The sequence below is a fragment of the Mastacembelus armatus genome, chromosome 19, assembly GCF_900324485.2.
Source record: "Mastacembelus armatus chromosome 19, fMasArm1.2, whole genome shotgun sequence".
Classification (NCBI taxonomy): Eukaryota; Metazoa; Chordata; class Actinopteri; order Synbranchiformes; family Mastacembelidae; genus Mastacembelus; species Mastacembelus armatus.
Genome location: NC_046651.1, coordinates 5,966,246 through 5,979,344, shown reverse-complemented (window position 1 = coordinate 5,979,344; position 13,099 = coordinate 5,966,246). Strand labels below are relative to the sequence as shown.

The 13,099-nt window shown below is 43.6% G+C and overlaps 1 protein-coding gene across 1 annotated transcript in view; it reads right to left on the bottom strand.

Annotated features, from left to right (window-relative positions):
* cacna1g (calcium channel, voltage-dependent, T type, alpha 1G subunit) overlaps window positions 1-12,858 on the bottom strand; it is a 142,389-nt gene extending 129,531 nt beyond the window's left edge. Inside the window, exon 1 of the mRNA XM_026315914.1 lies at window positions 12,764-12,858. Within this exon, the coding sequence (XP_026171699.1) occupies window positions 12,764-12,856 (93 nt within the window). The 5' untranslated portion in view covers window positions 12,857-12,858. The remainder of the gene's footprint in view (window positions 1-12,763) is intronic.
* Between the last annotated feature and the right edge of the window lie 241 nt (window positions 12,859-13,099).

The window sequence follows — 13,099 nt, the reverse complement described above, 5'->3', positions numbered from 1 at the left end:
TTGGATGTAATGAAGGAGGACATGAGGATAGTTGGTGTGGGTGAGGAGGATACAGAGGATAGGGTTAAATGGAGGCAGATGATTCGCTGTGGCGACCACTGAAGGGAGCAGCTGAAAGGGAAAGAAGAAGATTTACATAGTGGGGACCGGGATTTTTTTTTCCCACAAGGAAACTGAGTTCCCGCATGTAACAGCATAAACAGATTTCAGTCCCCACAATGTAGCAAAATATGGTTTTTACACACACACACACACACACAGACATCAGTTAGCACAGCAGGCTGTATTGCGTGTCATCAGTGCGTCAAGTGAGTGCCAATAATTGCACGCCCTCTCATCACCTTCTGAACGGGACCTTTATGTCATGAGTGCACTTAATCAGTAATGCTGAGTGCACTTAAAACACTCCCTAATGACTTGACACAGCTCACTCACAAATTCCCAAGTATCAAAGCAGTTATTAGATACAGTGTGGCGCTCAAATGTGAAATGCTGCAGCTCTTGACAAACAATCACAATCTGCAGATGAGAAATATTCCTGGTCATGATTCAAACACAGACGTGTTTCTGCACATGAGGAGAGGGTCGATCAGCAGTCGGTCAGAGAATTGCAGCCGGGTGGAAGTCACATGACTGCAAGTATTAATTCTGCTTATGGGCCCTTCAGAAAGACACTGGAAACCTTCTACCTCATCTATGTCTGTGAAGCAGCTGACTCTGACCTCTGACCTTCATGTATTATTTGAATCAATAAAGTACAATGTTATGTAATTTCACCTTCAGCATGGAGGTTCTTATTTGTTCTTAACTCTGGTGTTTTAACTGGTCTTCATTGTTTTTAGGCATATACAAAAAATGAATCATCACTTCATAATCAAACTACATATATTCACAAAAAAGGAACAAAGGACATAGAAAGTGTCCCTACGAACCCAGTAAATGTCTGAATGCACAAATGAAAAAAGCTGCTTTGTCCAGTTAACTAAAGAGCACCTTAACAGGTAAGAGAATGCACGTACTGTATATAGTTTGTGGTTGAAACAGGTGCCATCAGCTCTTTGAAAACATTTCCCTGCACCCTCCACCCAAAATAAATCCCAGGCACTATGTATGCTAATTTTGCCTGTTGCAAGTCTGAATATTATTATCACAGGGGTCAGATGCTTTCATCACGCACACATATGCACTAAGACAGGCAGGCGGACAGCCATACCTGTCGCTGAAGGCGTCGTATTCCTCTTGTGGTGAGGACAATAGGGCAGGCTAACTGTAATCTGCCATTCAGTTGAGATCCACTCCTCACAGGTGGAGGGAGATAATATTGTGAGAGAGACTTTTCAGCTCAATCACAGCCATTCAAAGCAGCTGGGGTAATGACAACCAAACGCACAGACACACAGAAGACTTGGCATTTTTTATCTTCCAGGCACATACCAGGCTGATGTGGGGGTGAACGAGAAAGGTATGTGTTTTCCACTCCGGCCTGCTACAGCCCATATAACAGCAGCACTCTGGCTCTACACAAATGTCAGACACTCCATCTGAGCAAGGAATCAAAATCTATGGCTAATTCTGCCTGCCACCTCCTCCCCCTCTCTCTGCATAGCTTTCAGTAACCCACTGTTCCCATTGCATTGGCAATTATTTTATTAGCTTTCCACAGACATTGCAGGGGGGTGATGGAAGGTTAGGTATGTACTGCACCATTTACGGCAGAATGTGTTCCACTGAAATCACTCCTTCAGGGTAAAAGGAGACAATTCGTAGTGTTAGAGATTAGAGCTGCAGTATAGCCAGAGTTTTAAATTTCTTTGAAACAACTCCATCAGCTGAATGATCACTCGTTCCTTTGTTTATTCTTATCTGAAGGGCTCTTCTTTATCTCATCATCTGTCTAGGTTGTTTATCAGCTGGGATAAAGTGTTAGGGCATATAGATGCATCTCATTAAATTAGAATATAATCCAAAAGTTGATTTATTTCTGCAATTAGATTCAAAAAGTGAAACTCATATGCTATATAGATTAATTACACACAGACTGATATATTTCAAGTGTTTGTTTCTTTTAATTTTTATTATTATAGCTTACAGCTAATGAAAACCCAAAATTCAGTATCTCAGAAAATTTGAAGAGGTGAGTTTGCTGGAAATGAAATCAGCATCTCCATAAAGCTGGTCAGCAGAGGGAAGCATGACGTGCTCTAAAACTTCCTGGTAGACAGCTGCACTGACATTGGACCTGATAAAACACAGTGGACCAACACCAGCAGATGACATGGCTTCCCAAACCACCACTGACTGTGGAAACTTTGTACTGGACCTCAAGCAACTTGAATTGTGTGCCTCTCCTCTCTTCCTCCAGACTCTGGGACCTTGATTTCCAAATGAAATGCAAAATTTACTTTCATCTACAAAGAGGACTTTGGACCACTGAGCAACAATCCAGCCCATTTTGTCCTTAGCCCAGGTGAGCCGCCTCTGATGTTGTCTCTGGTTCGAGAGTGGCTTGACACAAGGAATGCAACAGTTGTAGTCCATGTACTGGATACGTCAGTACGTGGTGGCTCTTGAAGCACTGACTCCAGCTGCAGTCAATAACAGTAACCTTGTCAATCTCCCCCCAATTATTGAATGCGCTTCGTTTCACAATCCTCTCAAGGCTGCAGTTATCCCTATTGCTTGTGCAATATTTCCAATCAGGATTTAGAGCACATCATAGTACAGAAACAGCACTGTTGAAAGTTACCAACGATCTTCTCTTAGCCTCAGATAATGGACTTGTTTCGATACTTGTCCTCCTAGACCTTAGTGCAGCATTCGACACCATTGACCACAACATCTTATTACAGAGACTGGAGCATGTGATTGGTATCAGAGGAACAGCGTTAAAGTGGTTCCAATCCTATTTATCGGACAGATTCCAGTTTGTTCATGTCCATGATGAACCTTCCACACGAACAAAAGTTAGTTATGGAGTTCCACAAGGTTCTGTGCTAGGACCGATTCTGTTCACCCTGTACATGCTTCCTTTAGGATATATCATTAGGAAGCACTCTATTAATTACCACTGCTATGCGGATGACACTCAGTTATATCTATCTATTAAACCTGTTAACACAAACCAGTTAACCAGACTTCAAGCCTGTCTAACTGACATAAAGGCTTGGATGACCAGTAACTTTTTACTTTTAAACTCGGAGAAAACAGAAGTCATTATATTTGGGCCTAAAAATCTCAGAAATAACTTTTCTAAAATTATAGCTACTCTAGATGGCATAGCCCTGGCCTCCAGCACTACTGTAAAAAACCTTGGAGTTATTTTTGACCAGGACATGTCCTTTAACTCACACATAAAACAAATTTCTAGAACTGCATTCTTTCACCTGCGCAACATTTCCAAAATTAGGAACATCCTGTCTCAAAATGATGCAGAAAAACTAGTCCATGCGTTTGTTTCCTCAAGGCTAGATTACTGTAACTCATTACTATCTGGATGTCCTAATATCTTAATAAAAAGCCTCCAATTAATCCAGAATGCCGCAGCCAGAGTCCTGACAGGAACTAGCAAGAGAGATCATATTTCTCCTATATTGGCTTCTCTTCATTGGCTCCCTGTAAAATATAGAATAGAATTTAAAATCCTTCTTCTCACATACAAATCCCTTCATAATCAAGCTCCTTCATACCTTAAAGACCTCATAGTACCATATTATCCCAATAGACCACTTCGCTCTCAGAGTGCAGGCCTACTTGTGGTTCCCAGAGTTCTCAAAAGCAGAATGGGAGGCAGAGCCTTTAGCTATCAAGCTCCTCTCCTGTGGAACCAGCTCTCAGCCTGGGTTCAGGAGGCAGACACTCTCTGTACTTTTAAGGCTAGACTTAAAACCTTCCTCTTTGACAAAGCATATAGTTAGGGCTGGCTTCTGGCATCCCTTAGTTAGTTATGCTGCTATAGGCCTAGACTGCCCGAGGACCATTGGTGCACTGAGCTCCCCTACCCTAACCCCCCCCCTTCTCTCCCACCTCATGTATATTCCACCATTGAATGTTACTAACCTTGTGCTCTCTCTCTCCCCTAGTTTGTGCTCTCTCCCTCCCTCTCTCTCTCTCTCTCTCTGTACCTTCTGCAGGTGTCCCTGGTCCTGGAGCTGTTTATCGCTGATGTGCAGTTACTGGCCCCACCAACTTGCAGTGTCTATTTGTTGTTTATTGTTGCTGTTCTTTTCTCTCTGCTCTATCCACTCACCCCAACCGGTCGAGGCAGATGGCCGCCCAAACTGAGCCCGGTTCTGCTGGAGGTTTTTTTCTTCCGTTAAAGGGAGTTTTTTCCTCTCCACTGTCGCCAAGTGCTTGCTCATAAGGGAATTGTTGGGTTTTTAGTTTTAGTTTTTGTAAAGTGCCTTGAGATGATTTGTATTGTGATTTGGCGCTATACAAATAAAATTGAATTGAATTGAATTGCATCGTTTTTCTACCACGTTTTTTCCTTCCATTCAACTTTCCATTAACGTTCTTGGATACAGCACTCTGTGAACAGCCAGCTTCTTTAGCAATGACCTCTTGTGTCTTACCCTCCTTATGCAGGGTGTCAACGATCATCTTCTGTCAAGTCAGCAGTCATCCCCATGATTGCGTGGCCTACACTGAACCACACTGAGAGACCGTTTAAAGGCTCAGGAAACCTTTGTAGGTGTTTTGAGTTAATTAGCTGATTAGAGTGTGACACCATGAGTCTCCAATATTGAACTGTTTCACAATATTCAAATTTTCTGAGATACTGAATTTGGGGTTTTCATTAGCTGTCTGGGTTTTCATTAGCTGTTATAATAATCAAACAGAACAGCAAAACTACCATACTATTTTATTTCATCTGCTGGATGGCATAAGCTGGGTGGCTTTTGTGAACAGGATTGGGGGTAATATATAAACAGTATCAGGTTTACAAATTCTGTCCACCAGATAACAGTACAGATTTTCAGAACTGTAAAATCCTAAACTCAATTACCTCCATTTGCCTTTTTCTCTACTTCTATATATACCTGCCTCTTTTCTTTGTTCTTTGCTGGATTATTATGTGTTAGTGAGTTCCATGTTACCACGCCTCCATGTTGCGAGTTTACTGAGAATTTCTTGTTTATGTACCACATCACTGACTTTGAGTTTGCCATGTTCCTGAGTTTGCTGTGCCAGTTCCCGTCTCTGCCTGCCTTTGTTAAGTTTTTCCTTGTTTCAGCGTTCTCAATAAAGTCTCTGATGTCTACAACCTTGGACCCTGTACAAATCCATCGATCCATCCATTTTCTATACCTGCTTTTTCCTGAATCAGGGTCACATGGATCTGCTGGAGCCTATCCCAGCTCTCTCTCAGGTGGAAGGCAGGGGTACACCCTGGACAGTTCACAGCCTGTACAAAGCCTTTCAACAAAACGTAACAGAATGCAGACAGCGACAGGAGGATGCCAGAGGAGAGACTTATTTTGGGATCCCTCAGTCTCTTCAGGATGCTCATCCGCACCTCCAACGAGTACCAGGAGGTGCTCTCCTTTTGCACTTGCGGGAGCAAGAGTTTTTGAATCCCCAACATTATGTGTCCAAGGGAAAGGCAGCCCTAATGGACTTCTTGTTCTCACCCTTCCACACCCTGTTGCAGAGGTTCCTGACCCTCCAGGTTCCCCTAGAGATTGCCAAACAGTGGTGCCTTGCCCAGCTCCCGCTGCCGGCTCGTCAGTCTCCGAAGCTGGCTTCACAGTCCCCATCGCCGGCTTCACAGTCTTTGCCGCCGGCTTCCCTGTCACTGCTAATGGCTTTACAGTGGCCATTGCCAGCTTCCCAGTCTTCGTTGCCAGCTCCTCAGTCTTCGATTCTGGATCCCATGTCTCTGCTGCCGGCCTTACAGTCTCTGCTGCAGGTTCCCACGCCTCTGTCGCTGACTGTCCAGTCCCTGCTGCCAGATCCCCAGGCTTCATCGCCGAGTCCCCAGTGTTCGATGCCAGCTCCTAAGTCTCAGCTTCCGCCCTCACAGTCTCAGCTGCCGGCCTCACAGTCTCAGCTGCCGACTCCCACGTCTCTGCCGCCAACTCCTCAGTCTCCTTTGCCAGCTCCTCAGTCCTTGTCACCGCCTCCTTTGTCTCAGTCGCCTGTCCTCCAGTCTCCGATGCTCGTCTCTGAGTCTCCAAGTCCACAGCCTGAGCTCCAAAGTCCACAGCCAGAGCTCCCAAGTCTCCCAACTCCGTGGAGGCCCTGCCCCATCTCCCCAGTCCTCAGTGTCCCGACAGCCCTGTCCCCGTTGAGGTTTCGCTTAATGGACCTCTGAACTCGCTTTGAGTATGTATGAAATACAATAGAATAACGTTTGAAATTTGAAAAAGTACATAAAGTATGTTTTGAAGTGTCTTTTGGTATTTTTTCTGACAATGAAGCCATTAATGACTTCATTAATATTGCAGCACTTAAAGCTGCTTACAAGAAAATTATGATCATAATTTCTTGTAACTTACCCAATAATACACTACAGCATGTAAAAATGTAAAGATATGCTCTGGCGGACTTTTTCTATGGTAGGTTTTAAAGGGTTAATGTACTGTTAAAGCAGATTTATAGTCTTGTCTTGTGGTTCAGTTTTAACACAACTTCAAGTATAAAGAAATTTAACATTTAAAAAGACAATGGGCCCAGAAGAGAAATTGAGCTGTGGTGTCAGGAGAATGATGGAGAACAGGGCAGGTGTCCTGGTGAGTTAGGCTACAGCTAATATTGTTCGGTCCGGTCCAATAGCTAATTCAGTTCGGAAAAGATCGAGGCATCCCACGAGTATTAAGTATAACAGAAAAATGACAAATGACCAAAAAACACCAGAAAATTCCAAGTAGAAAAACACGACCACTCAATACACTGAATGACTGTGGTAAAATCTGTGGTATAAAATCAGGTCTCATGAGACAAAAAGTGAACTTCACTATGTCCATAGAACAACAACCATCACCTGCTAACACCACTGTGGGAGGTGTTGGTAGGCTGGTCAGAATTGAGGGAAGGATGAAAGCACCCAGAGAGGTTCCTGAGGAAATCCTGTTGCAGAAACCTAAAACTGACAGGTCACCTTTCAGAACAACAATGACCTGACATAAACAGCCAGGACAAAACTGGAGTGCCTTCAGGACGTGTCTCTGACTGGTCTTTAGCCAAAACCCAGACTTATTCTCCACAAAACATCTGTGCAGAGAGTTGAAGGTGACATTTCATAGATACTTCACACCCAATTTGAAGGATAGGAATAATGGTAAAAACCACAAAGTTTGTAGATTTGTAGATTCTAAGTTGCCATTGCTGCCAGAGGGGCTTGTACAAAGTACTGATTTGAAGGTCTGAATACTTTTTTAACCCTCCTATTATGTTGTGGGTCAAATTGACCCATTTTAAAGTTTGTTTTTTTTTTAAAATAGTTAAAAGTATTTTTTCAGTATTCGCAACCCGGCCTTTCTGTGTGGAGTTTGCATGTTCTCCCTGTGCTTGCGTGGGTTTACTCTGGGTACTCCGGTTTCCTCCCACAGTCCAAAAACATGTATGTCAGGTTGATTGGTGAATCTAAATTGCCCGTAGGAGTGAGTGTGAGTGTGTGAGGTTGTTTGTCTCTATGTGGCCCTGTGATGGACTGGTGACCCCTGCCTTTCACCTGAGAGAGAGCTGGGATAGGCTCCAGCAGATCCCCGTGACCCTGGCTTTCAGGAAAAAGCGGGTATAGAAGATGGATGGATGGATTCATTTCACATATTTGCAACCCCCCCCCTGCATGTTTATAGATACTGTTTGGGTCAATTTGACCCGGCAGTGACAGTTAAAAGGCTCAAAGGCTAAAAGGGGTCAGAAGTGTCAAATACTATTTGTTTCTTTGCAACTGTGAAACATATTTCATCCCAGTCTCACATGCACACGTGCACACACACGCACACACACACACGCACACACACACGCACGCACACACACACACACACACACACACACACACACACACACACACACACACACACTTTCCCTATTCTCTTGACCTCATCTGTAAAGTGCGAGAATGCAGGTGTCGTTATAACGTTTGACAGGAACCTTTTCTGTGAGAGGTAAAGAACACCACTGCACTAAATATTGATTGAAATGGTTAGTGATGGAGTTAATAATGAGATATAAACAATGTTTATTGGAATTTTTTGGTTTCTGACACTTAATTAACATGCCCCAGGTCAAATTGACCCAGGAACATTATTGCTGCTCCTGAGAAACGAACATAATAGGAGGGTTAAATAAGCAATTTCATTTTTTTTTCCATCCATCCATCCATTATCTATACCCCCTTATTCCTAACCAGGGTCACAGGGATCTGCTGGAGCCTATCCCAGCTCTCTTTGGATGAAAGACAGAGGTACACCCTGGACAGGTCACCAGTCCATCACAGGGCCACATAGAGACAAACAACCTCACACACTCACACTCACTCCTATGGGCAATTTAGAGTCACCAATCAACCTGACATACATGGTTTTGGACTGTGGGAGGAAACCAGAGTACCTGGAGAAAACCCACACAAGCACAGGGAGAACATGCAAACATGAAAGGCCATTTCTGTGTGGAGAAAACATATTTTCACTGGTGAGAGAAAGGAATGGTGCTATCGTAGGTTTGGGCAATAAAGTGTTCATCCTGTTCATTCCAACAATTGCAGTAGGTTTCATTCAAATAAGTCTTGACCCAGCACACTTTGCTGTAGTGGACCATTAACACCACAAGATCACGTACAATCTAATCTTCCTGTTACAATTATACTGTACTATCAAAATCAGTCATGTACTGAGGTAAATACTTTACTTTAGGAGGTTTTTAAGTAAAATAAACCTCTCACCTAAAAAATAAAATAGATGTGAAATATGGGGCCTGAAGCAAGTGTCAAGAATGTGTGAGAAGTAAAAGATGAGAGCGTAATAGTGAAAGAACAGGAGAGTCAGTATATGTGAGATGGATCAGAGAAAGACAAGAGCATGCAAATGTGTAGGTCGTGTTCCTTTATGATCTCTGTACATATCGCAGTGTGTGAAGCAATGGTGACACTGACATCGAGGGGGTAGGGAAAATAATGAGAATACATTTAACCTGTGGGCTGTATGTTCAGTTAGGCTGCAAAGAGGGCAGCCACTCAGTGAAATCACATCTTATCCATGAGCAGAGAGATGGAAGGAGTCGATGGGTGCAGATTGCCCCTGCAGCAGGAGGCTCAAAATCCTCTACTGCTATTTTCATTTCCAACCCACCAATTCTCCAAATTCACCAACAGTTTCTCTAAAGCAATGTTTAGATTTCGTAAAATAAAATGTGCATAAACATTTATTTTAGAAAACGCATGATTTCTTCCTACAAAATGCTTCTAATCAGTAAATATTTTACAGAGGAAATTTAATGTAATCTAATATCAGAAATATCAGACTGCACACAGCATTAGGACTTTATTTTCTTTAAATGACAGATATCTCATTTTGGAATGAAATGGCTCAACTTCACTGAATCAGTGGACATGAAAATAATTGGACTTTGTCGTGATTCACTCCATTTGGAACCAATCTGTGGTTGAGCACATTATCCCTTCACTGCACAAGATGAACAGTGCCAGATAACACAGATCTATTCTACAGCACCTCACTCTGCTTCATCCTCCCAGTGCAGAAAAACAAGATCAATGTTTGCTAGGTTAAAGTAGGTCCATAAATTAATGGAAACACCTCCACACAATATTGTTTATTTTCATCCTAGTTAATGCAAATGGTGAGAGCTGCAAAGGCCAGATGTCCTGGAAAATATGATATCAGTAGTTGAACATTGTTTTTTGACTTTTTTATTTTTATTTTATTTATCTCAGTGTTTCAGCATTCCTGCTGTCATCTGTTCTGATGTGATTGAATAAGGCTTGAACTGTCACATGGCCTGCCATGTAAACAGTGACTTTGCCTCACACTCATGTATGATTTTTTCCAATCATTACTTTGCATTTGTTGTTGTGATCTACTAGTGTCACATCTACAACTAATGCAGTCAATGTTGTTTCTGAAAGTGTCTTTGTGTTTTTCCCTTGTTGCAAGCCCCACTGAAAGGCCTTTCAGCAGGTTGTGCTTGTCGCCTCAAATAAGAGAGTTAAATGAATGCCAGTGATTAAAGTGTTGTACTCTGTGTTGTTACTGTTTATCCTCTATCCACTGCTGAACTAGACCTAAGTATGAAACTTACAATGTTTCTGGAGTTTGACTGCATATCAGAATACAAGTCTACGTTCACTGGAGAGCCCGCTTAAAAACATTACAAACCACTCCTATTAACATGCCCCTTACCAGCAGCTGTATATAAATAACAGTATTTCGACATTCAAATTCAAGACCAGACTCATGGTCCGAGTCCCCATGGCTTCGCACATACAAAAATGACAGGAACCCTCTCATTCCACTCCTGGTAAAACAGCAATCAAGTAAACTTCACAAAGTGTAAGAATTTTACTGCAGTGGAGCTTTATTACATACACAACACATCGCTACACAAGGCTTTCAATAAGAGATTGTGTGAGTGCAATAACACATAAGCAGGTACTTTACCTTAGCTACCCCTCCCTGAACCACCACCTTATCATGATGGAGGGGTTTGAGTGTCTGAATTAGGAGCTATGTTGTTGGGGGCTCTATATAGGGTCCCCCCATGCAAACAGGTCCTAGGTGACGGGCCAGACCAAGATCAGTTAAAAAAGTCCCTTGCTGCCCGGTACAGCAAAGCTGGGGCCGCACTCTGGAGCCATGACTGGGGCTGGGGCTCGAAGGTGACCCGAACCCTGGAAGCTAAAACTGGCTCTAGGATCATAGAATGTCACCTCACTGAGGGGGAAGGAGCCTTAGCTTGTGCGGGAGGTTGAGCGTTACTGACTAGAGATAGTCGGGCTCACCTGCACAGCCTGAGCTCTGGAATCCAACTCCTTGAGAGGGGCTGGACTCTCTTTTACTCTGGAGTTGCCCTCGATGAGAGGTGGCAGGCAGGTGTGAGCTTGTTTATAGTTCCAATGCTCAGCCCCCAGGTGTTGGAGTTTTGCCCGGTGAATGAGTTGGACTTCTGTGCTAGTCACAGCTTGTCCATAATGAACACCATGTTCAAGCAAAAGGGTGTCCATCAGTGCACATGGCAGGCCCTAGAACGGAGGTCGATGATCGACTTTGTAGTCATGTCATCTCTGCCTCCATTGTGAATGCAGTGGCTTGGAGCTGTGGTCGTAAGGCTCTGGTGCCTGTCGTGGCACCAACCCTCGAACCCGATGGGGGACACCAGAGGTAAGGGATGCCGTCAAGCTAAAGAAGGAGTCTTATGAAGTCTGGCTGGCTTGTGGGACTCCTGAGGTAGCTGACGGGTACCAGCAGGCCAATTGTGCTGTGGCGTGGGCGGTGGTGCAGGCCGCAATTCTTCCTCCAGGTCTGGGAGGAGTTTGGTGAGGCAATGGTGGAGGATCCTCAAGGAAATTCTAGCAAACCGTTTTGCACCTCAGGAGAGGGAAGCAGTGCTTTGCCAGCACTGTTTACAGTGGAGGTGGGGAGCTACTGACCTTGACTGGGGATATTGTCGGACGGTGGAAGGAATACTTTGAGGAGCTCCTCAACCCCACCAAAATGCCTTCCACAGAGTAATGTGTTCCAACTATAGTGGGATCATACTCCTCAGCCGCCCTGGGAAGGTGTATGCCAGGGTACTGGAGAGGGGAATCTGATAGTAGAACCTCAGATCCAGGAGAAACAATGCAGTTTTCGTCCCAGTCAAGGAACTCTGGACCAGCTTTATACCCTCTTCAGGGTGCTTGAGGGTTTGTGGGAGTTTGACCAACCAGTTCAGATGTGCTTTGTGGACTTGGAGAAGGCATTCAAATGCATCCCTCGTGGCATCCTATGGTCTGGGGCCCTTTGCTAAGGGCTATCCAGTCTCTGTACAACTGGAGCAGGAGATTGGTTTGCATTGCTGGCAGTCTTACCTGTTCCCAGTGCATGTTGGACTCCAGCAGGGCTGCCCTTTGTCACAAGTTCTGCTCATTATTTTTATGGACAGAATTTCTAGGCGCAGTCAGGGGCCGGAGGGACCACAGGACTGCATCTCTGCTTTTTGCAGATGATGTTGTCCTTTTGGCTTCATCGAGCCAGGACCTTCAGCGTGCACCAGAGGAGTTTGCAACGTGAAGTGGCTGGGATGAGAATCAGTACCTCCAAGTCCAAGGCCATGGTTCTCAACTGGAAAAAGGTGGCTTGCCCTCTCCAGGTTAAGGGAGAGATCCTACCTCAGGCGAAGGAGTTTAAGTATCTTGGGATCTTACTTTGTACAACTTTTTTTATATTTTGAGGGATACAGCTATGACATTTCTGTATTTAGAAAAATATGTGTAAAAAATTGGTTTATTGCACTTTTTAGCAATTTATTTAGTAAGGACTTATTAGATACATATTATTAAAATTTGGGATAAAAGGATTGCATTGATGTATGGCAAATTAATATGCTCCAAAAAATGGCACTACAGCATATAAAAATGTAAAGATATGCTCTGGCAGACATGTTCTATGGTAGGTTTTAAAGGGTTAATGTACTAAATCAGATTTATAGTCTTGTCTGCGAGTGAAGAAAGGATGGAATCGGTGCATCGACCACATTAATCTTCTGTAACTTATGAAACAAAACACATGTAATCCATCATAGATCAAGCCAATAATGGTCTTACCTGCAGGATCCTGCACCTCTCAGAGTCACAGTCGATGTCCTCACAGGGATGAAACATGCCCAGTGTCACACAGTTCAGCAGGATCACCAGCATGGATGCTCTCTCGAACCATGTGGATGGAAGTTAAGGAATGTACAGTAACACAGGCATAAAACAACTTTGTCATAACCAAACAATAAAAAAATGCATTTTTTTATAGTCTTTCTCTAGTGACCTCATTATCCCATTCAAATTCTTCCTCCTTTTCTGGGAGGAAAAGAAAAGCACATCAGAATCCGAAAAGATGGAAAAGCCACCCGTGGCTGTTCTGAATGGCAGTCATTGCTCCCATGTTAT